The sequence below is a fragment of the Dromaius novaehollandiae genome, chromosome 8 (assembly GCF_036370855.1).
Source record: "Dromaius novaehollandiae isolate bDroNov1 chromosome 8, bDroNov1.hap1, whole genome shotgun sequence".
Taxonomy (NCBI): domain Eukaryota; kingdom Metazoa; phylum Chordata; class Aves; order Casuariiformes; family Dromaiidae; genus Dromaius; species Dromaius novaehollandiae.
The window spans coordinates 30,054,848-30,079,957 of NC_088105.1; the positions used below are offsets into that span (position 1 = coordinate 30,054,848).

Consider the following 25,110-nt stretch of genomic DNA (forward strand, 5'->3'; position numbering starts at 1 on the left):
CCTGCTTCCTTTAATTCTGTAGAGGCTGGAGAAGGGCTTGAGTCCTTTGTGTTCAGCATCCTTTTTAATGGGTTGCACAACTCCTTTGAATGATCAGATCTGGCATCTAGGAGGTGAGTTTTTAAAGGAGAAAACATAGTACACGTTGTGGACAAAGGAGTCACTCAGAAGTACAGGGAGTTTTTTGATGCATTGTGCATTGCCATGTAAAGACCGCTAATTGCAGCAACAAATGTTGATCTTGCGGTAAAGAGAGTCAGATCAGCTTTGACAATTCTAAAACAGCTTGGAGAGAGTTTGCTGGGTTTTTTTTTTTTTCTTTAACTGAGTATTATGAGACTTCAGTGGAGACACTGTTTCCGGATGTCCCACTCTTTACCTAGCAGAAGCTACTTGCAGCAATCAGCCGTCAGTGCTCTGATAAGCAGAAATGCCTCCTTAGAATAGACTGCAGACAGGGTGAAAACAAGTGTATATTAGAAATTCCTGGTTGGAATGGGGCAGGGATTTGCCCTGCTGCTGATACCTTAGTGCTGGGGGGGGGGGGGGGGGTGGTTCACAGTGCTCAAGTTAGGAGTCAGTGTCTCTAAGCTGCCTTTGTCAGTGGACACAGAGACAGAGAAACACTGAAACATATTATGGAGAAACTTGCCTGTCCGTGAGCTGCACAGGGAGACCTGGCTTACTGACTGAAGTTGTAGAAGATTAAGCTGTGTTTATACTCACCAGTGTGTCCTGCCTGAGAAGGGGCTCAAGCTCCCTAGTGTGCACCTCTGCGAGTGCAGGTTGTGGCTGCCAGAACTCCTCCTGCTCGATTGCCCGCACCACCTCTGGGGCACTGACCTTTGCGCCAGCAGCGCTGGCTCATTAGTGAGGCTCCAGTGCTATGACTCCATCAGCAACTCACGTTCTGGCCCTTTGCTGTGGACTTGAGTTCATTTTACTTGGGGGAATGGCTTGTTTTATTTCCTGTCTAGATAAAAAGCAGAAGTCCTGAGTTTTGGGAGCTTTAACAAGGTAAACAGCAAAACAGCTAACCCGGCAGCTAGGGGAAAAAACCTGCCAGAGAGCTACACACTAAACTGTGAAAAGATCCCAGATACCAACCTTCCCCTCAAGTCCAAGATGACACATGAAAAAATGTATAACCAGCATTCTTTATATTATACTTAGTTGTATTTCTCTGTTTCCGATAGGGCCAAGAGCTTTTATAGTTTGTAGGGTTGTCTAGCCCTGGAAGACACAGTGCCTTGAAATTTAAATTATGTTTATAGTAAAGATGACTGATGTCTGAACATGCAGCCCAGAAAAAAAGGCAAGTGATCAGACTGGCTAGGAGCACTGTCTTTGCAGGCAGCTAGGTGTAGGTACCTTGAAGTCAGGGTATGGTATAAAGTGAGGGGATATAAACTATGGAATAGAATAAAAAAAAGGTTTCATCTCCTGTATAAACTTGGTGGTATTGATTCTTAAATTGCTTTCCACTTATTAGAAATGCATAAGAATTTATTCTCCTTAATTCTGAATAGAATTTCAAACTGTATACAGGGATTTTCTAGTAAAAGGTTTCCCACCTAAAATGCTTACCCAGGCTGAAAAAGACAAATCCAGATCCTCATTAACATTCCCACATGACAAAATTTGCAGTCCATAAGCACTTTCCAGTGTATTGAACTATCCCAAGTCAAGAAGGCTGCAATAATTCAAGCAGGCAGTGCTGTTCCATCAGGGGTTGCTGTTTGATGTCAGCAAGATTTGTATTCCAAGTTACTTGAGATTTCCTCACCTCTGGGCTTCTAGTATTGAATAGACTGGCCTACATGTACAAAGAAGTTCTGAATAACTTTAATGTCATGAAAGTCATAATCGCTGTTAACACCAGAACAGTTTGCTTTTTGAAGGGAAAAAAAATTTTGTCCCTAAGGGGAGTTTTAATAAAAACACAGCTAAACACATAACATTCCCTCAGAAATCGGTATTCCCGGGAGTAAAGCTCTATTTCTGCTTGGGTGTTTTCCAAGTGGGATGCAGTTCCACAGCAAAAGCTCATCACTGATCTAGAGTCGGTGAGACCACAGTGCTGTTGAGTGGCAGCCCAGCCACTTCCTTCACATTGGTACTGTAGGGATGGGCCAATTTGGGGAATAAAACCACATGAAAATTGTTCCATATTTTGAAAATTATTAGCTTGTTTAGTTCTCTAAGCAATCTCTCTGTTGGTAAGACAAGCAATGCAAAATCTGTTCTGGGGTAAGAGTGTAAGACCAGCTTCAGTTGGCTTAAACTGCCATGGAACTGCATCGTTGGTTGCAGCACTTTTGTGCGCTCATCACAGTCTTGCAGAATTCAAGTAGATGTCCTGGGAGTGATGAGATATTAAAATGTTAATGCTTAATTTGTGACTTGAATCTAAATTTGCATGGATGTTGGTTTTCAATCTCCTTTTCCAAAGCTTCCAACCTGATTTAAATCACAAAAGTGGAAGTACAGAAGTGGTTTGCATTATATTTAATCAAATAATTTAAATGGCTTTTAATTAAACTGCTGCCACTTGGTATAAAACTTCATAATCATTTGCAATGAAAATTTGCAAGAGTTCTGTTTGCTGCCATAGCGACTATGTACAGGAGCTCAGGACCGGCAGTGACTGCTGTATCGTCAACATGCACGACTAAATGGGAATCCATGACAGTGTCTTCTCTGGTTGCCCTGCAGGCTGAACTCGGCTCCGGTAAAGGGCTTTGAAAAAGACGTGGGTGGCAAGACAACTCTCCGGATCACATATCCTGAAGGTGCAATCCAGAAAATGGAGCAGTATGAGAAGGATTCACTGTTTGTTCTGGCAGGATTCAAATGGCAGGATTTCAAGTGGCTGAAATACATTGTTTATAAGGAGAAAGTGGTAAGAACACTTATATGGCATTATGAAGGTCACTTAATTAGAAGTGGTAGGCAGATATCACAGTTATTTGCCATGTTTTGATCTGAGGAGAATTTCTCTGCATGCCTGCCCCATGGACTTCACTTTTAATTAAATATATTTTACAAAGAAATCTCTGTAACCTAACCTCTTGTCACAGATGCAGCTTTCTGTTAAAGATGATGTAGTCTGTGCTACCAAACTGTGCTTAATTTTAATGTATTTTAAGAATATCTGAAAGGACTGGCTCTTGCATGGGTTCTGCAGGCTCCTAGGGTTCAAGAGTGAAGGAAGAAGGGCAGTGGCTAGGGGAGGAAATGGGATCTGGGGAAAGGAGGCAGTGGCAGATGAGGGGAGGAGGAGACAGCAACAGCAGGACTTGTTGAAAAGGCTACAATCTGCAGACTTTGACCTGAATAGCACAAACCATTATATTTTGCTTAGTTACCGCTGTACTGAGTTTCATGATTTACATTTGGCTAATTTATCTGGAAGACAGCCATTAAGTCTAACTTAAAAACATTGAAATGGTGAGTCTATCACTTTCCCCACGTAGATATTTTGTCCCAGTCAGTCACATTAGTGCCCTTCTGAAGTACTGTGAGACTGTTAATAGTCAGCGTTGTTCTCTATTTCACCCATCCTGAAAGTAAGCAGGTTGTGATTGCTGACTGCTCCTTTAGTGGATGGTTCATCATTTCCTGTTGTCATGAAGTGACCGCTGTTTGGGTATAATACTTGTTTTAGAAAACTTGTATATCTGTTTTCAGATACTTGTTAATGATTTTTCAGAAAATAAGTTGACAAATGGATTAATGTTTGGAGAATGGGATGTTATATTGTGTGTTTGGAGACCAAGACAGGAGGTTGGCAGCTCACCACAAACAGAAAGAAAACAGTCTGGGAATATAATTGTATACGGCTGTTATATAGATGGCCTTAGGGCTCATACATTCCTCTTGCCTCACACTGGCACCACCTTCCAATTATTTTCCTGGTATTAGACAGATAAGGTTACCTTTTAGCCTCTGGGCAGGCACAAGTGGGCTTTGGTAGCATGAATAATTGAGTCAAAAGTTATTTTCTTTGTTGTTTGTGTCATGCTCCTATTCTTCATTCTGGGCAAGGGAAGGGCCTGTATTTAATATACAGAGGATGTCAGTGCTGTGCAACCTGAGTGCAATTGTAGGAACTCCCAGTGTTTGGTTTGAAGTCCAAGGATGGAGTGGTTTGCTTCAAAACAAATTGAATTTCCACTTCATACTTGCAGTCATGGGCGCAGTACAGAGAGTGTAGTGCGGTGGCCACGCTCCCGGAAAGATGCAGTAAAGAATTTGTTAAAACTTGGTAGAAGACGGGGGAGAGCTACTGCTGTAATCTTAACTGAATGCTTCAGTGCTCAGCCTGGTAGAGTGCAGAAGGAAGTTGAGCTTCTTGCATTGCAGGTTACTTGAATGTGCTTGTGGTTGGTTCTTCAGCCTTCTCTTCTTTGAAATAAACACACTGTTTTTTTCAGTTCTTGTAGGTGATGTTTTCCAGATCTCTTATTCAAGTTGCCCTTTTGACTGTCTGCAGTTGATTCATATTTTTCTGAAAGAGCAGTGCCCAAAAATGTACAGAGTGCTGCAAATAGAATAGAGCAAAGGACTAGCCTTGCAGTCCTTGTTCTTTATACATCCGCTGTTGTGTTTGCCGTTTCCACAGCGGCATGGCGTTGAAGGCTAGTGTTAAGCTGTGATCCACTGACTCCAGGTCTCTGGGAGACTGGAGAACCGCTGCCTTCCCAGCACTGCACCCTGCGTTTGTACAGTGGGGTCTTCCTGCCAAATAGCAGCTTGTGCACTTTTCCCTACCAATTTTTTCTTCCAGACCATTTCTCCAATTAGCCAAGTTTCTTTTGCACAGCTTTCCAACATACCTGCCATTCTTTCCAGCTTCATGTCCTCTGCAATTTAGCAAACATACTTTTTATTCCACCACTCAGGTTAAGGATGAAAATGCTGAAAAGAATTGGATCCTGGGTAGACCCCAATGTGATGCATCCTTCTATTTCTACAGTGAATCTGCTGATAATTCCTTCTGGGTAGTTTTTTGGCCACTTCTGAACTCTTATCAGAGTGGTTTCATTAAAAGCAAGTTTCTTCAGCGTGTTTGTGAAAGTGGTATGTCAGAAGCCTTACTGAATTCAGGTACATGTCTTGCTTCTCCTCTATGATAGTTATTTTCTTGTAGAAAGAAGTTCTAGTGTTTTGATAATGATTTGTTCTTAACAAATCCACATGGGTTGCTACTCATCTTTGTCATTTTTTTCAAGTGATTGCAAATAATTAAGTTTGCTATTCTGAGAATTGAAATCATAAATCAACTCCTTTCCCTTTTTTGGCTTTTTAAGACTAGGCACTACTTTTGTCCATTTTTCAATCCTTTGACACCCTACCCTAGATGCGTTCCCAAACAAAATCATTACTGGTTTTGAGGCTGTTGAACCAGTTCATTAAATACTTTAGGATGAAGTCCAGTTGACTGGAAAACATCTGTCTTGTCCTCTCTATCCTGGTCTCTCTCTATTTGGGGCTAAAATCTTACTCCACTATTTCTGGCTTTAACTGCAAGCAGGTGGCTAGCACAGCTGCTTTCTAATGGAGACTGATGCAAGAAGTGTTGTCTCTTAGCTAAAAGAAATGACCCTGTGGAGAGCTAACAGTGCCATGGGAATAAGTTGTAGGCGTCTGTTGTTCTGATAATGAGTGTTAGTATTTTTAATCAGTGTCTGGTAAGTTCAAAATGACAAATGCCTGCCCAGTGCTCTCTGTGAAGAGTTTCTGTTTTTCTGTCAGCTGGTTTTCTGGGGCAAAGGGAGCTCTTTTCTTTCCTGGATTCATCTAGAGACACTTGTTTGACCTGAGGGCTCTTCATGCCACTGTTGCTTATTCTTTATCTGAGGTTAGACTGATTCCTCTGCAAGATGTCATCCCCACTGCAAACCAGTTGTTACAAACAGGAGTCTGACCACAAAACAGAGATAAGGGAACTGGGAACATCCTGCTAAAGAACATGACTGCTGTGGAAGTGGACGCGTTCCTCAATAAAATAGGCCAAATTCTGCCCTCTGCTATTTCCTTTGCCTTTGAATTTTGATGGTGACTGCATGTGTGTGTCATAGTCATGGCTGGGATATCAGGAGTTTTGACTTCCTTGAGATGTCACTTGAACTGGACCTACTTGGACCTGCTTGATTGGAGATTCTCTACTGGATACTGCGATCCTTGCTTAGTCTTCTCTCGAGTAAGTGAAATCAAAGGGAGTTTAACTGAGAAGGAGTAAATGAAAGACAAGTGGCTATTTATTGCTAGGGTCAGTGGTCAGATAAGCTTATTCTCTGCGCAGCTGAGAGGGATTTGCTCTGTGTTATGTTAGTCTTTTGGCAGCACTTGCACACTGAGGAAGGGATAAGTACTTTGCTCTATAGAGAGGAGGATTTTCAGGAGATGTTATAAGAAAAGAAAAAGTGTGATGCAGAAGGAGCACCAAAACAGTGAGGCAGAGGATTTGGTGTGTTACACTCAGTACGGTGAAACAGCCTTCTAGAGATCTGCATGATCCTGGGTGACCTGCGAGGTGCTTGTACAGAGAAAGAGGAGCACTGGACTATATACCAAAGAAAAAGTAAAAGCTCAGCTGCTTTCTATTTCACACTGGAATAGGAATATCTGGAAAAAAATAGAAACTTGAGAGAAGAGATAAAGCTAGAAAAGGACAGATTTGGGTAAATATTCATGCTGGGTCAGCCTCAAAATAAGGGTAGCCTCTGTCACAGCATTCTGGATGTGCTGGCACTTGAATTTTCAAACCTGGTAGTAAATTGGGGCAGTACTGTATCATTGGAGTATACAGACCTGTATATAAGAGGGGAAAAGTGAATAAGTCTAGGCAACTGAAACCCTGGTCATCTGATTTCAGTCATTTGAGAAGCATTAGAACAAACTGTGAAGGAGAGCATAATTGCACATGTTGCAGGTAAATGGGGGAAAAGGGGTGGAGCATGGAGAAAGGTGACATGTTTAGCAGAGGAGATGATCGCACTACACCGAGCTAATATGTAGGCGTACAAGTAGAAAAGAAGTGGGTTGGAGTCCCACAGCCAGCAATTGCAGGAAACCATGTTTACCACAGGAAGGTCACAGATGTCTGTTGTTCATGCATCCTTGGTGACTGGTCTGAAGAGTGCCTTGGCAGTGCTGACCTGCAGTCATTGCTGCGAGAGCTTGCTGATACTTCCAGGCATCCCTCCTCTAACTAAAAGGCTTCTGTTAGTGCATCCCTAGATACGGAGTCGTCCTGGACAGTCGCTCAGAACAGTTGTACGCTCTCCTGGACTGTTTTTATCCAAGATGTAGTGTCAACACGTTTTGTGATACACCCTGCTCTTCTGAAGCAAACGGATGAACTTAAAAGCACCAGTTATGCAAACCAGTCAGTACCAAATGGCACTGGAGCTGATTCCAGGGTGGTTCTTTGCACATCATGACTGAATCAGAGGGAACGCTTTTGTTTGTTTGGGGCTCACTTCCCTGAACATCTGGCACATGGTGGTAAAGCAGCCAAGTGAGGGCAAAGGTTTCACTAGAAATTGGCAGCTGCTAAACTTCCTTCTCATGTGGTAATGAGCCTGCCACTGCTTCCAGCCTAAATCTGCAGCCTTTGCCAAAAAGGCATCACTTGTGCAGTAAGTGCCTGCGGCACCTTGAAGCTCTCTTTGATAGTGAAAATCATAGAAGCGAGTGAGCACCTGTCTGCAAGCAAGGCCAAGTTCAGTTGTCCGTCCCTTGCAGGGGCATGTCTCTGAGAGCTTGCACACTGCAGTGATGCCATCTGAATAGCAACCATTCCCCAAGCAGATGTTGAGGCTTAAGCAATGGCCAGGACGTAACCCCTCCTTCCTGCTCCCAGCATGTGACTGTTGTCTGTGGGCATTCAAGAGCAGGTCAGTGGTTATACAAGCGCACCTTTCTCTTTGAGCTCAGTGTTTGTTTCTAGTCCTAACCTAGGACTTCATCTCCACTGCTGCTAGTTTCTATTTTTTGGCCTTTTATTTGACAACTGCATTTCTGTTTTAAGTCAGCAGGTTACCCCTAGTCCTGATAGGCTATACGGTAGAGTACATTCCTGCCTCAGTGGGCCTGCCTTACTGTGCTAAAGCCCTTACTGTCTGCTGAGCTCTTATTTAGAGATCCTCCTCTTCTCTCAGTTAATGGCCTTGACGTGCTATGCGTTTGCTAGGGCACACTGTGAACTTCACAGCCCCTTAGTACACCGCAGGTTTCTTGAAGCCTTTAATAGCCTTGCCTGTGAGCTGTTTTGCATCCCTGAGAAAAACTGCAAGGAGCCACTGTGCTCCTATCAGCTTGAGGAAAATAGTGAGGCTGTAAATCTGTTCTGCCTCCTTATCATCCAAATCCAAGTAAAGCTTCATCCACATGCACGTATTTCCAGTTTGCTTAAAAGCCGAGTCCAGCCTTTCAGCAAGCAGTTTCTCTGAGTTTGGGCTGCAGAGGGGGAGCATGCTGTTTCCAACACTGTCACTTGCCGTGGGTGACAAATGGAGTGCAGGTGCTGGCACACAGCATTTTCATTCCAGTGTCTGCTTCTGGACTGTGAATTTCCTTTCTTCCCCTATTCTCCTCCCACGGGCTTGTTGTTTTAAAGACACTTTGTGTATCATTGGTCTTTTCAGCTTTGGAAGGCCTGTGAGGAAGACTCATTAGCTGTTTTCTGTAGCGCTGTAAACCCAGCACTTATAATGCCTTAATGCATTATAAATGTGAAGTTTGGTTACAGATTTGTAGCCTGATCCTGTGCTGAGACAGAGCTCTAGCCAATCTGTTAAAGGTACATCCGTGTAGGTATTGCCTGATGTTCTTCTGCTCTCCTTCCACTCTGATGGAAGGGGCAGAAGCTGGACTTCCTGCTCCATGATAAACGAGAGGAAGTCTTTGATGTGGGAAGTCAGCTTAATGGTTGTTCTATTTCTTTCACAAATTTGAGTTTTCCCTTAAACAGCCATTCACAAATAATCCCCTTGGGGCTATAATATAGGAAGGCATGGCTGGTGAGTAAGGCAGCCAGCTTGCTTAAAGGACATGATGAGGCTTGCATGGGGGAGAGGCAGGAAAGCCTTTTCAATGGTAATTGTCCTGTGGTCACAGCAGGTAGTGGGAAAGGCCATTTCTACCCATGGAGTGTGGGGAGATGGTAGAAGCAACTGTGAGAGGGCACACCACCTTATCGCATAATCAGGATGGTTCAGTGCCTGGTTCAGGGCAGCTGAACTGTTACTAAATGCTGAAGCAAAGAAAATGCCTTGTAATAAAGTTAGAACTTGAGGCAGCTTCTTCTGGCTCTTACCAAATGATTTATGCCGTATTCCTTTGGCAAAGAGTGGCTGGGAGCTGGTTTGTCTTTTTGGGATGACTTCTGGGACACTGCTGACTTTTTTCAGATTTTGTTCTCCCTCTGGCTTTACTGAAGGCTACTGGAGGTACCTGAGGGCTTGTGCTTGCCCAATCAGGATCTCCCCCCCCCGCCCCCCACCAGATGTACATTGGTGGGAATGGGCCAAGAGAACCAAGGCCTGTGTGCAGAAAAATAAGCCTTCCCTATGACTGGTCCAGGAGTTCAGAGCCATTTCCAGAAGACAGACGGAGAAGTTTGAACATTGGTGCCCTGTGAGAGAAGGTGAACCCAGTTTCTCTCCAGAGATGGTCAGAAGATAGGCTGGAAAATATATAGTCATGATGTATAAAATCTTGCCCCTGCTGGCCAGAAGAGGGAGAGACCTTAGTTATGTATAGTATCTTTTAACAAGCTTTCAGATACCACTGTGGTGAGGACAATACAGGAACTTCAGCAGCCAAATGACCCAGTTTGCAACATGGGCCTTGGGGGAGACTTCCTGGCCAGATTCCCAAAGGAAGGTTGTTGGTATGGAAAATGCAGGCTGGAGCTTGCCCTTCATACATACCTGCATGCAACAGTATAATAAGATTAGGCAGGTCACTACATATCTGAGAGCTGTTCCCACCCAAGCATACTTGGTCCATCTGTAAGTACACTGTCAACCATTAGCTGGTGGCAGGGGCTGCTCTGATGATGCTGTTGCAGTGTGCCTATGCACAATTTAATATTATCAGATGGATGCACACTGCCCAATAAAACTTGTCCATCTGGATTGGATAGTTGTCATATCCACAAGTCTCTACTTATGCCCAGAACGTAGAACTTCTGAGGCACCTGAAGCAAATAAAAAATGGGTTTTCTGTGTGAAAAAATTCCAAGTATCAAAGGTTTGAAAAGTATCTGTGTTTGCAGGAATGCAATCATTAATGACACCAACTTTAGATGACCCCAACTTTAGACAGGTTTTCCTTAAAATTCAAACCAAAATGAAGTTGATGCTCCTGCCTTTCCAGTTATTCCCACAGTATGTATTGTTTTTCTCCCCCCTTTTTTTTTACTTCACTTTGCTTAGTATTACCTAACTCACTCTTCCATACACTTTTCTTCCTATTAAAAGATGAGAAACGTTCATGCTAGTCTGTGGTAGTCCTTAAAGAACCTTTATTCCATATCTGCCAAGACAGCATCATCTTCATTTCTGGCTCAGTAATCCTAACTGTTACATAAAAATCACAGAGCTCCAGTCATATTTCTGCTCTTCTCTAGTTCCTCTTCGTTAACATCATGTTTAAATGAAGCGACAAAACTGGAATTTCCCCTGAAGAGGCTGAATCATTGCTCAACTAGGGCATCCTTTCTGGGAACACCTCACCAGCCTGCTTTGTTCCAAGACAATTTCTTCTTTAGAATTGTCCTCTTATCTCTTCCTTTTCTGATGCCATCCAACTGATAATTACCATGCTTTTTCCAGATATTGGATCACTCCCTCCTTCTCCACCCATGATTCAACTAAAGTCAAAAAAGAGGGATAATCACCCTCTAATTTAGAGTTGCAGGTTTTTTACATCTCTTCTTTTGAAAAGCCAGCATGAACAAAGGCCAACTGAAGAGCAAGTGCAGCTGTCTTGAAAAAGCATTAAGAGGTACTTGTGTTGCATTTTCCCACCTTGGCAGCAAATGGCAGTATTTAGACATCAATATTATGCAAATCCTGGTAGGTGCATTTCAAGGTCACAGTGCATGTAACTGGTAGCTGAATTGATCAAAAGTAGGCTCAGAATATTCAAGGCAATATGAAGGAATTCACTACAAATCTGATGCTGATCTTAATGAAACACAAATCCATAGGCAGCCAGGTTTCATTAGTTCTGCTGTTTATGGAATTATGTCCTACTCCCTCACACCTTCCTGTTGCACCACCATACTCTCTGATTTCCCCCACCTTATGAATATACTGTATCCTCTGTCCTCCCTTGGATCTCTAACCACTGGCTGGGTCCACGCTGGCCACCGTATGCATGTTCATTGACCCAGACCTGTGTGACTGGGAGCTGGCAAACCCAGTGGACAGGTAATTGCCGAGTTCACATTGCACCATCTCCACCGAGCCACACATTCAAATGTGGGGTGTCTCTTCCATCCCGATGTACGTCACTTTATCACCAGTGCAGCCCGTGCCTGCTGTGAGTATTGCATTGCCCACATATGCAGCAGATGTTCCTCTGTACTGGAGCACTACTTCATGAATCCAGTACATAGGAAAAGTCAGAGATCAGCAGCAGTGAAACTGAGACATCACCCAGAGGGCATAAGCCATTCATGCAAGTGCTAGTGGAATAAAACACTTCAGTAAAGAGCGACAAGAATCATTTGAAGTCTACAAAGCCTCCCTTAGTCTAAGAGATTTGAATTCAATTTATTTAGCTTATGCATGAGATTTTGAGGAGATTTACTTATAGTCTCTCTGTATCTACCTAGGGAGATCATTTTTTTTTCTCAGAAGTCTTCTTAATTTAGGAGACAAAAGTATATCTGAAGCGAGGCATGCAGCCAAAAAGCGGCAGTACATTTATATCAGGATAATTAATTCTTGCTACATCTGCCCTACAGGCTTGATAAATTTGCTCTTACTTGAGGTCTTAAAATCAAGACTGGATACTTTGGTAAAGTTCTGTTCAAGCTGTGTGTGAAAGTAAAAGGCTGGAGGGAGGAGCTGCTGATGGCAGGAGCACTGCTCCCCTGCCTTTTGGGAGGTCCAGCAGGATGGCAGAAGGAGCTTTCTTGGCATTGCAAGCTGTACTGGTATGAAAGAGCAGCATGTTCTGGTAGGAGCTGAAGCCAGATAAAATCAGCTTGGAAAGATGTAATTTCCTGGTGGTCTGAGTTTATAATACTGAAATGATACATCTGCGGAGGTGTGCACTGAGTGACTACTGCGACTTCTGAAGGGCAGCTGTAATCCAGTATCTAGGAAACTCCTACTGCCTGGCTGTTTTGCAGGCAGAATTGCATTGCAGGCTTGGGTTTCCTTCTGGCCACCCTAGTTTGTGACTTTGGGAATCCTTGTCTTTGCTCTCTGTGCCTATTTGTTGACTATAAGGAGCAGGATAGTAAGCCAGTAATACCCTTGGCAGCTTTTCATTAAAATACTTATTTGCTTCATCCAATTGCTTGCAGGGATCAGAGCAAAATTTTCTCTTCCTGATGGCAATTAGCCAGATTGGTTTCCATGTCCGGAGGGAGAAGGCTTAGTGGAGTCTCTGAGGTGAGCAGCCTCCAGCATAACAAAATTCCCCAGAAGAGCCCTTGAGAAAGGGTTGCAACACCACAGGATGCTGTGCTTTCACCCCTGTGCAGTGTGAAGACTCACAGAGGAGGGAAAAAACTTCGATTTGATTTTGTAAATAAAATCACATGCTTTCTTCAGTGGCTGAAAAGAGGTTCCATTTCATAGCTCCAGGCATTTTGCTCTCTGCATTAGTTTTCTTTTAAACCAAAAAAAAAAAAAAAAGGAGTCTGAACAGTAAATATTTATCCAAGATGTGTGGTTGTTAATATGATCCAGTCTTCAGTCATTTTGAATGGTGTCATGATGACAGATGTTAATTCAGAAAGGAATAGATTGGACGATTTATGCCCAAAACACATGTGTTCCTTGGCGGGCTCCGTGGATAACTTGCATAGTTAGGGCTGCGTGAACAATTTGTAACGTTTTCTCTGCCTCGAAGCACCCAGGGCTCCGGGACGGGGGGTTGATCTATAACTCCAGTTTGCTGTAATAAACACTGAGGTAACAAAATGCCCTATCTGCTTTTATCTTCCTAAATTTATTTCCCCTGTGCTACGGCTGTGCTTGGTGCTTCTGGTCGCTCGCAAGGAGAACAGCAGCTTCCTTCTGCGGAAGAGGAGGCCCCTCCTGCGTGTCCCTGAATTCCTTCCCTAGAGGCTGTCTCTAAATCCAGCTTCTCCTCTCAACGCACACAGTTAGATAATGCAAACTCTTGTCTTCACAACTAAAGTGAGAATAAACCAACCCCTGTGAAGGTAGTAGGCAGGAGAGAGAGAGACTCCATGACACCTCGCATTTTTGTGTAATATTTTGATTTTTACAGTCATGAATTTATGGAATGTGTCGAAGGGTATCTCTTCTCTTCTTAGCTTAGGTTAGGTTTGTAAAAGTGTTAATATTATTTTTCAATCAGAGATGTAAAATTGGAGGAAAATGGCCACTCTTTCAGGTGCACGAGCTTTTCTCTAGCTCCACTCACAAGCTATTTTTACTGGTTCCTCAGTTGTATTCTGGCCATTTTTTGGTGAAATGAACTTCACCCACAACTGCCAAGTACAGAAAATACAGAGTCTGTCCCAGGCAATCAGCACTTTGTCTGTTTGGAGGAACTCTCAAATGTAAATGTTCTGTTTGGATCACAGTTTATTTAAATTCTCATCTCTTAAAAATATTAAATAATATGACTAAAAACTCTTCTTTTGTAAAAGACCTATATATTAATGTAAGTCCAGAAAATAAAGTAGGGCAGGAACTTCCTGGCACTTGCTCAGCCCGTTTGCTTTTTGCTTTCCCCTCCAGAAGGATGCTGAATAGTTTGTATATAATCTATATGAATGCTGAGCGAATACACAATTTATTTGGCTGTCATTTCAGCAGAGACACCAAAATAGAAGACAGCTTTTTTGTATATTTATGCTGTAAAAACAGTGTAAAAATTTTCCTGGAGAGTTACTTTAAGATAACTTAAGAAAGCAGTGAGGGTCTCTAGGCCATAATTCTTATTGCTGTGATATTTTAGCTTTTTTGTTGTAACGTGCCAAGAGTTTAGTCTAAATATGTGTTGTTTGATGAGATGTTGTTTGTAGTCAAACTCATGAACCAGCTCAGCTCCTGAAGAAGCCTTGCTGATGGATGTCCTCAAGTGCCCTGGGATGCCCTTGTGGTTTGTCACTGAAACCTGCACAGACAGCGTTTTTTGGTTATGTTCCAGCATACTTTTGAAAGTGGAGCAGGTAGCTGGGCTTGGAGTGGGGATCACCTTATGTTTTCTGTTCTAAGCAACTGGGAAAATGGTTCTATGACGTTATTACTCTGACACCTTTGAGCTGATGTTTTCCATGCCACACGTTTGGCTCACTGGATATTTGGAAAGTTCAGCTAAAATAACTCTAGCTGTCTCTCAGGTTGAGGCTAGAGAAATGCACTGTTTCCTCCTTGTTTAAAAAACCAAAAATGAAGTCTCCCACCTTTTTGTTGTGATACTCTTAATTCTTTGGGGCAGTGGTTGAAAATTGGCCAGGCTGTGTTACCATGGCAGCCTGCCGTGTCTTTCACTATTCCAGTGAAATCCCATGGCTCCGTTTGATGTCTCACAGGGGGTTGTTAGATGCTGGCAACTCAGTTTGCTTGAGAATCTGTGTGCTGAGCATGGTCTGTTCTATCAGGCTTAGTCAGAATGTGGCATCCCCAGGGATGGAGCAACAAAATAGGATTTTCCCTTCGATTGTTTCCCTACAGAGAGATTTTGGCCCCAGACAACAGACTGGGGAGCAAGGAACGTGTCTTCCCTCCTGCTGGCAGCACAGGTGACATGAAGGAGGTCATAGCCTGGTCTGAATAAAAGAGGTGGATGGCAAGAGTGCAAAGCCAGACTTTGGGACATCGAAGGGTGATGGGTGCTGGGGCCAGCAGAGAAAGGATGGGTTTATAACTAACAGGGAGCTCCTCAAAAGTTTGCAGTTTCATTAGGAGTAAATAGTTCAGGAGACCTGTAAGAGGGTGTATTTCTTCTGCTCTAATGGCTGATCTGGAATATAATAGCCTACTGAAGCTGGTAGTTATGCTTAGAGGACTGTGCCCTGGATTTAATTACTCTATTTGATAGAGTTTTTCTTGGGTTCATTTTTTAACATACTAAATTACACTTTAAAACTTTTTAAAGAGCTTTATGGTTGTAAAATCAAGCCATTAGGAGTTAGGAAAAGCAAAAAAATTAAGATTGCCTTTTCATCATTAATTCAGTTCTCCTGTGCTGATGTTATCCTTAATTACATAATTACATCCTGGCTCTTTTGGAGCACTGCAATCTGTCCAGTGGAGAGGGGAGACCGAGATTTAGTCTGGTTTCTGTAATGAAAGAAGCTCAGCCTTTGTATGAGTAGTAGCAGAAGCAATAGAATAGGCAGTGAATGCGAGAGAGGGCAGAAACGATGGCCTCCTAATTACAGACACTGAGGATTCCTCTCAAGGAAGTGGTTTAGCCTTTAACTTACTAATGTGATGCTGGGCAAGTTAGATGAGAATTTCCTGAGAGCTGGTGTAATTCTCAGGAGGCAGCTATGTGGGAGAGCTGGGTGTTCAGCAGCAGCAAAGTCAGTGGGGTTGTGCTGGGAGCTTACCAAATCTTCTGGAAATTCAGAACTCAGGTGCCTGATGCAGAGTGTCTGAAAGCTGTAGAAACTGTGGGCGTTCATCTTTGTCTGTCTGTTTTCTCACCTGTAAAGGGGTGTAATACGTGCTGCCAAATATTGCAGAGATGCTGTAAAAGATCATCCTTTGTAAAACATTTAGGTATATGGCAATGCAAGAGAAATTTTGTGAGAAAATCAGAAAAACAAATGTTCAGAACAAAAGTTTTGAAGTTCTGAACTGAAGTTATAGGGCCATCCTACTTCCAACTCTTACTAACTTGTGGGTTCAGCCTTTCAGCCATAATATGCTTTTAATACAGGTTGAGCGTGACATTTCATAAACTATGTAATAATATTAATAGTGAATCAAAAGGACTTGTTCCTTATGGTCATAAAATGTCCCATAAATAATGGCATGATAATATAGTGCCTGTTCTCCTTTGGGATTTTTCTGAAACTCTACTTCTTTAGATTTTTTTTTTTCCATTGAAGTACTAGTATTCACAGACGAGGAAAATCACAACACAGACATAAATTATCTAAATCCTTCTGTGCTTTTACTAAAAACTTCCTCCTTGCCTAAAATGTTTCAAAACAGGAATATTTCTTCAAATTTTGGCTCAAAATCCAGCTTACATTTTGAACAAAAAAGTCTGTAGTACAGTTTATCTATCACCCTGTTTGCACATAGTACACACACATCTTCTAACACACCGTATGTGAGCTGTCATTTATACTCTGACTTGTGAAACACAGTATTCATCAGAATAATCTTTACTTTAGGATTTATTTGCAGCTAATTTGGTGAGTTCTGTTTTCTTCACAGGACCACCTCTTTTTCAACAACCTTTTATTATCTTACAACTTGTGAACCATATTTTGCTCTCAGTTACACGGATAAAACTGTAGAAATATATCAAAAACAAAGGAATTACTTTGGGTTTGCAACATAGCATAAAAATGAATTTGCTCACCCTGAGTCTTCAGAGCTGGTCTTGGCCTCCTGCTACCTTAGTACCAGGAATTGGGAGGGAAGTTAATTGGATCAGCAGCATGGGAGCTCCATGTCCGTTTTCAGTTAGTTTAGCTATGGCACTCTCAAAATTACATAGATTAAATGAAATTTGAAATTCAATGAGCTTGTTTACATATACTTTTCTACTTATTTGTAATGTATGCTTGCATATAGATGGGACAGAAACTTCTTACCAACAGTCCTAGAGATGAACGAGTTGCTGAATGTATTGTAGAAAACTGAACTGGTGCATAATGCACCTACGCTACCCTCACTTTACAGCTGGCTCTTTGTCCATATGGAAGTTGCTGCCCTTTGAGCTGATATCTTTGGACAGGGCAGCTTGTTGTTTGTGGTGTGGCCAGGACACCGTACAGTCCAGGTGTCAAATTTAAACTTTAAAGTCTTCAACTTGGAATTAATAGTTTGCCTCCTTTTGTGGTTTTCATACAGGGATTTTAGCTTAGTTATTGAACCTAATGAATCTAGTCTCTCGCCAATGTCGTGAAGTATTATAAGCTCAACTCTGGTGATGATAAAACCTGGCTAGCACAGTTAGATTTTCTACTGTGTCCTGAAAGGCTCTAGTAGTACCAGTTATTAAGAGGTGCTTTTGTCTCCATCCTACTTTGTTGTTGTTATTGCCAGTGAAAGAAAATGTATTTGGATTTCACACTGAGTAAAAGCTTAATTTGGGGGGTTTACGGTCTCTTGGCCAGTATTGTTAGCTGATAGTTCTGTGAGGTTGTTGAGAAATGGGGATTACTGACAGAGGAATGGCCTGGGAAATTACGGCCAGTTAGTTGATGCTAGACTTTGTCAGTTGGAGGGGGTTTTGAGAGAAGATACGAAAATGATAACAGATGAGGACATGTCATGTTGCTAGACACTCCAAGAACTGTGTCTGTTTTGGCAGTGGGTCAAAGAGAAGATGAGGGGAAGGGTTTGAGCCCAGCGTGCGAGTTTGTGCCTAAGGCAGAGAAAGAGCTTTCCGGTGTGGCAGATAAGGGTAGAACAAAATGCGGTTAGCAGTCGAAGATGGGGAAATTCAGAATTCACTGAGTGATAGCCACTGGAGCAGTGTACAGAGGGTGGTGATGGGTTCTCCATTGCTTTGAGAAAGCTGGGTAAATATATTTGAAGTGTGGGCTAGTTGGTTTGGCAGTTGACCATCAGCCCTGGTTGCAGGCTCTCAGCACCTCTGTTCCCATTGCTGAAAATTCCTTGTTGCTTTGATAATCAGTGAAAATGATGCAAGTTCATTTATATTACCACTTCAAGAGGAGCATTTTCTAGGCCTCCATGTCTACTCGACCACTCAGAAATGCAGTATTGGCTGATAAAATGATAATTTTCTGGTGGAAACACACCTTCCAAATTTAATGCAGTTATACCTGAGCAGAAATCTTTCAAAAGCCTCTGCAGATGTGTTACAGCAGCTCTGCTGTAGCCTGTGTTTGTGTGACAGTGAGTGGCTGTGGATAATGAATACAGAATAACCACACTCCAGCCTAGGTGCAGGCTCTGGGATCTCTGTGAACTATGTGCCCTGAGGGACTCTGACGTCTTGACTGGCATGTCATTCCCTAGCTTTTTCTTTCCCTCATGCCCTTCTTTTCTCTCTATTTCAGATGTTACCAGTCATCTGCAGGCTAATTGCCTAGTGTGGTTACCCTGAGACCTTCCAGTTCCTCTTCTGTTAGCCTGATGGGGTTTTTTTTATTGTTCCTGATCAGGGGTTGAAAGGGCAGTAATCTCCATTTATTACAAGTTCTCTCTCCATTTTTTTCATCTTTCTGGTTTCTCTGCAGCAAAGCATTGCATGATCAGTCTTTATTTAACGTTGTGTTGCACAGAGCTGACTGCTGCAATCTCTCTGTCCCCTTTCCATCAGACTTAGAAGTCTTCCAGAGCAGTGCTGCTTGCACTCCTAAATACAGGAGTATCATAGGGGTACAGAAGAGGCAGCATCAGTGTCTTCAGGATGCAGCAGTATTATTACCCCTCATCATACATTGATATTAGAAGTGTTATTATTCTGGGAGACTCAGCCTTCTCCTGTCTTCTCATATCTTCCATAGCGGTATGCCTCTTGCCTGCGGGGCTGAGTTCACACATTTTATTTTAGTGCATGTCATGGTCCACCTTGGTAAATGTGGGAACAGGAGATGGGAAACTGAATGGAGACAAAAATAGCCTACAGCCAGCCTTCCCTATTACTCTTCAGTATTTCTGTGAATTCACAAAATGAGGGGTTAAAACTGGATTGTCTCGCCCTTGTAGTTGTTAGGCAAGGCCTACCTTTTTCATATCCCTTCCTTATAACCTGCCCTCTCTGATGGGTCATGTGCTCTGTACCCCATTGAGGTCCTGGAGTTAGGGTTTCTAGGGGTTATTACTACATCTCTCCCTGGATGAGAGCTATACAAGAGATTGGCTTGAAAGCCCTGGCCCGTTTAGATTTTTACTATTTTTTGAAAAGCCTCCTATTAATGCCTTTAGTTATGTTGTTTCCAATTATACCATTTTGAAAACACTCCAAGATTGCTTAAAAATGTTATGGACCTCAGAGACTTGTTCTTCAATCATGCTTTCCTGTCTGCCTTCATCTCTGGGTTGCTTGTTTATTTATGTTTGTGCTGTAAGCTCTTTTAGGCAGTCCCTGGCACAGTGACCACTGATCCGTGACTGAGGCTCTGGCTGTGCAGTAATACCAACAAACAATAAAAGTTGGGCTTTAACATGGGGAAACCCGATTACCAGCCTAGACCTTATGGTTTCTACTTCAATGCCAGGATGTGATGAGGTACTGTGGGAGTATTGCCTGAGCAGTTTGAAGACTCACTTTCTAACTTGTTATCATTATGGCAATCAGGAAGAGATGTGTTAAGTCCTCAGAGGCCCATCCTGAAGCACTGTGAGGAAGCAGGCTCAGTCATGTAGCGGAGAACAGGTTATGCCCCTGACCTCAGAGCGCTTGTCTGAGCTCCTGAATCTGGCAGGAGACATGTGCCTCCCTCCTAGTGTCTGCTGCTTGTCAGATATGTGTTTGTCTCCTTTCAGCCTAAAAAGGGACAGAGTTCCCCGATGGGAAGTAATTGCTTTGGAAACTTTGCTGAACATCTGTGTCCAATCAGACCGAACATCTACATTAGGCATAATAGCAGCCCTTAGCCGAGCATCAGCAGTAGCAAGGAGCCTTGGAACAGGCTGCACTTCCGAGTCGGCAGCTCCGAGGGGGTGATGTTAGGAGAGCAGGCCTCCTGTGGCTTGCAGTTGTGGTGGTGCTTTGTTTTGTAGCTTGCCAATGACAAGCTGCAGAACAAAACCACAAGGCTTGAGATGTAGCTCGACACTCCCGGGCTTGTAGAGCCAAACCACAAGGCTGAGAATTTCAGTAATTATGAGCCAGAAAACCACTTTTTAGTTCTTTGTCAGTAAGGAGAATCCCGGGGCTTTGCCTACTGCATAGGTAGATGTACGAGAGCCGTCTGATGAGACTCCGCATTTTTCCCCAGAACTGTTTTAGAACCAAAAGGAAAGATTACCAAGGGTCTCCCTCAAGTGTCCAAGGGGAACAGAGCAGAAGAGTTACGGGAAAGAACTTGGAGCAAGTAGAAATGAGACAAAAAAGAGTAACCAGAGAAACTGATAGCTGAGAAAAGTGGCCAGGGAAATAGCCTGGATGAATGACCAGAGAAACAGCCACCCTGAAAGGACCGAAGCAGGCAGGCTGTATTCCCAAGTGTGGATAGGATCTGTATTTATTTTGTACTTGCATTGATCTAGTCAAGAGAAGCACTGGTATGTTCTTGGTGGCTCACACAGCGCTGGGCAAATGGACAACTGTGATAAGTGTAATTATCTTTTTCTGAAAAGGTTGGACAATAGCAAAGCACAGAAACTCTTGACTGTAAACATTTTTTTTTAATATTACGTGTAATGTAAAAGTCATGTCTACTTAAATCCAGTCACTTATTTAGAATCTCTTAGAGAGGTTTAGTCCAAACAAAAGGCATTTTTGTCCACTTTAAATAGCTTGCAAACCTGTGTTTCAAATTGTTTGCAAAATGTAGGCAATGCTGTATTTATTTTCCCATGAAACCTTAATTCAACTCTTTTAAATTTATTTTGGTTACAGGGTCACACACTATTTTTTCAGGGAGTGCCTGCTTAGACCCGTGATAAGATGGTTTCACTGAATGAGTAACTATTCAAGATTTCTGTTTATCATCTTCATTTCTGAGAGACCTGAAGCATGCTTAATGCAAGTGGAATCTGTGATTTTTTTGATCTTTTTGAAACTGAAAGACCTCCTCTTTATATGTGCCTTTAGGAAATTCCAAAGGTTTAATATTTATCCAATTTTTAATGAATTTTCACAAGGAGGCAAAACTCAGCTGACATACCAAATCCCTCAAATCCATGTAAGATTTTATTAACATTTGTAAAGTTTTTTTTTCCCTAATGCTTTTTTTGAAAATGCTAGGATTGCTTTTCTTAAAACTTAAACTCGGGACTGGAAATGTGGTGTTACAATGGAAAGTGTTAGACCACTTTGACTTCAGGCATTCTCGCTAATTCAGCTATAGTGAGAGGACAGTGAATGTTAATAAAGATTTTTTCCATCTAGGGTCCTAAGAGCACGTTACCATTGTCCAAATGTGATCCTTGTACTGGTCAACAGAAGTGTATTGTGTATGGGCAGCGTTCAGGTGGGATGTTGTATCGAAATAGGATAGCTGTGGCATTTGGCCATGTGAGTGTGTTTGGATAGAAATATGCATCCTTATTCCCTCACTGAGTTTGGCGTGTTAATGCCTTTTGTAAGGTAAAAGCCATTTACGAAGGCTTGTTATGGATGTGAGCTTTCTGAAAGTGTATGTGTTTTGGTATCTGGCCATACGGCTCAGGACTCAATATCAGCATCACCTATGGTGTTATTATGAGCTCTTCAAAATCATTTTAATAAACATAAGATACATCAGGATTTAAGGGATGCTGAAGGAATACTTCTCATAGGCAAGGAGATAAAAAAATACCTGTCCCATCCGAGAATGCTGAACGGCTTGGTCAGGGAACTTTTGCTGAAGCCGCCCGACGGCAGTGAGCAATGCTGACAAACACTGGCGGGGTAAGGAAAACTGAGGCATCAGGACCTGAAGAGTTGATGGGAATATGTAAAACATTAGGAGAAGCAGTAGACTAGCAGCACTAAAAACTATAAGAGAACAGCTTTATGGTTTCTTTCATTGCCAGTGTGTTTGTAGCAATGCTTTAAGACAACTAGTCAGTGGAAGGGATTAAACTGTTAATAAGGTTGCAAAAGCAGCAGAAATGTTCACGAAATAATTCTGCTTGGTATTTGAAAAAAAACAGTGGTGTGTTTTGATCATGAAAGGATGATACAAGTACGTTCCATTCTATTAATAACTAAAATGTTTAATATCTAGAAGGAGTAAATATTTTTAAATCAGCAGGCTTGATGGTTTGCACCCAAACGTCCTAAAAGAGGTGTCAAGTTGATCTCTGTCCCGCTGGCGCTCCTTTTGAATATTTTGTAAAAGATCCTTTAATAAGGGGAAATCCCAAAGGCTGGGTAACTGCTAACATTATGCCAGTATTCAGATGAGTAAGTGAGATGACCCAGGCAAATCTACCCCAACCAACCTGACTTTAGTTCTGGGCAAAACAGTACAAAAACCTGCTGGGGACTCAGTATGACATTAAGAGACAGGTGCATGAATGCCAGTGAACATGGTTTAGAGAAATGAGAGACCTATTTTCATTCTTTAGGATTTAAAATTCAGTACCGAAGGGTAACCATGTGCTGCTTCTGTATAAAAGCATTGACAAGTACGTGTCATGGGAGCTCAGAGGAGCCATAGACAGTGTGAATAGTGAAATGCAGTAGGAATAGGCGGCGGCAGAATTACCATTGGCAATCACAGTGATAATCACAACAGGGCGGGGTGTCTCCTGAGGGTATTTCAGAGATCGTCAGCATTTTCAGAAGTGACTTGGAAGCAACTGTAGAGTCGCTGTTAAGCTTCAAGTGGCCTAAAACTGGCGTAAATAATGGCAATGTGAGATATTCTAAGCACGTGCTTTTTATGTACGGTTTAACGTCTGTGTCTGTTGTTTGTCATGGAGATCGTAGTGGAGATGGCTCAATGCTGGGAGGATGAGGTATTGAATCAGATTACCCTGCCAAGACTGTTAGCAGATTAAAATTCTTGCTCTCCTCCATGTGCCTTGCTCTGAATTTCTAACCCAAACAGAAGTGAAACACTAGAATGTAACTGTCCGGCAAGTCCTACGAACAAGGATGCTCCAGATATTTTGAGAGCAGCACTATATGTTATGCTGGTTACACTGTGTCTGGACCAGCAGGAACAATGACATAAAGTAATGTGGTGAAGAAGCTTTAATCCCTCTCTAGGCAGGGCTGTCTAGCAGGGTTGTATTCAAGAGCTATGTTCTCTCACGTGTGCAGGGTGAACACTTTTAATTAAAAAACAATTTGGAGGGAAAACATGGACATACTTAGTTGTTTTTCCCTTGTACTGTGAACATGCATGGTCCTTCACAGGACAACATGGAGCCTTTATAAGCTTACAGTTTATTTCACATAAAGCCTAACAGAAAAATACTAGGTTAAAGAAGGAAGCATGTAACCTACACACAAAATAGAGGTGGATGGTCATATTTTAGCTCTTTGAATGTTCTCAAGAGCATTTGCTGCCAAGGATATATTCCTTTGCAGGTGGGAGTGATCACAGTGTATGCTGGAATGCTTAAGCCATTAATCAAGCTAGCTGAAGTGCCAATAAGACTGAAAACAAGGTACCTCGGAGGGGGTTGTTCATGTTGAAGCCCTGGCCCCTCTGTCTTTATGACACTTGTCATCCAGACTAGCTCAAGTATATCTGCACATGCTGCTATCAACTCTCCTGGACATACCCTCAGACTGCAGCCTTATCCTTGTGCCTTTTAGCAATGAGAGGTGACAGCAGGGACTGCTGCCATAATCCTTTTTTTAGAATAATAGCAATCTATCTTTTGTATGTAATTGTGCTTATTGTTTTATCTTTCCTTTTTTTTTCCTTTTTGTTACTAGAGTGCCTCTGATGGCTTTTGGAAGTCAGTCGCAACCCGTGTCCCAAGAGAGCCTCATGAGATACGTATCCTGAATCCCTACTTCATCCAAGAGGCAGCTTTCACCTTCATTGGACTGCCTTTCAACAACGGCCTGATGGGCAGAGGGGTAGGTGTAAAGAGGAGTGAGCAACATCAAGGCAAAGCACAAGAAAGAAAGTAGCATAGTAGCCTTATTCTGTTCTTACTCTTTCTTCTGGCATCCACTGTTGCCTGTTGAAGAGGAGGGACTCTGGCTCCATCATGATGGCAGCATTCAGCCCCCTTAAAGCCATGGCAAGACACAGCCTCCTTTCTTTTTTGGCACCAGGAAATGGCTGTTACAGAACCCCTTTTCTGGTGCTGGAGCTCTGTGGCTTCCAGCACCAGCTGAAGACCAGCTCCTGCCTGAGCAGACTAATGTGAGAGAGGTAGGAGGGGAAGAGGAGTATTAGGGCAGTGACTGTGATAGTTAACTCAGAGCAATACTGTGCAGGACCCACCTGCCAGTCAAGCTTCCTCTAAAGGCCAGGACTGAGTTTTGTTGGAACAGACTAACAAACCTATTTTCCTTCCTCAGCCTTTATAGTGTAGAGTAACCTAGACATCAGGTCTTCTGTTCGTCCAGGTGACCAGGCCCCATAGACAAACCTCAAGACTGTTTGACCTTGTTGCATAGAGCTCTAGGGCAGCGATACACAGCAGCTCTCTCTTCTAGCTGACGTTGTTGCTTAGCATCAACAAGACCAGAATGGTTATCATGGGTGAAGTCTCAGGGATTGCCTGGAAAACTGCTGGATGATTTTCTCTCGTAGCCTGCCAGAAGGGGAGTTGTCTCTGTGCATGGAGAAAACTCCTTCCTAAAAGCTAGAGGGACCCACACTACTTCCCTGCAGACTGGCAGAGGACAAGGAACCCTGCTGTCTGCACCCTCAGCATATATGGAAGTACCAGTCTCTCTAAAGGTCACACCACTGTTTTGCAATTTGCTGTCTTCATTGACACTGCAACCTAAAAACACTGATATTACATTGCTTCATCCTGTATCCCAGGTTTTACAGTAAAAGAGGGTAAAGGACTATTTAATGAGGTTTACCATAAGAAATTCTGATCTTACAGTGAGAAGATTTAGAAATAAAAGTTTATAAGAGAAAACAACATG

General features: G+C 42.6%; 1 protein-coding gene across 9 annotated transcripts in view; it reads left to right on the forward strand.

Annotated features, from left to right (window-relative positions):
- ST3GAL3 (ST3 beta-galactoside alpha-2,3-sialyltransferase 3) overlaps positions 1-25,110 on the forward strand; it is a 196,927-nt gene that overhangs the window by 141,095 nt on the left and 30,722 nt on the right. For 8 of the 9 annotated variants that reach the window (XM_064516098.1, XM_064516097.1, XM_064516102.1 and 5 more), the window contains 2 exons: positions 2,716-2,902; positions 23,932-24,078. In XM_064516098.1, coding sequence (XP_064372168.1) covers positions 2,716-2,902; positions 23,932-24,078 — 334 coding nt within the window. The remainder of the gene's footprint in view (positions 1-2,715; positions 2,903-23,931; positions 24,079-25,110) is intronic. The other variant, XM_064516100.1, reaches the window with a different exon arrangement.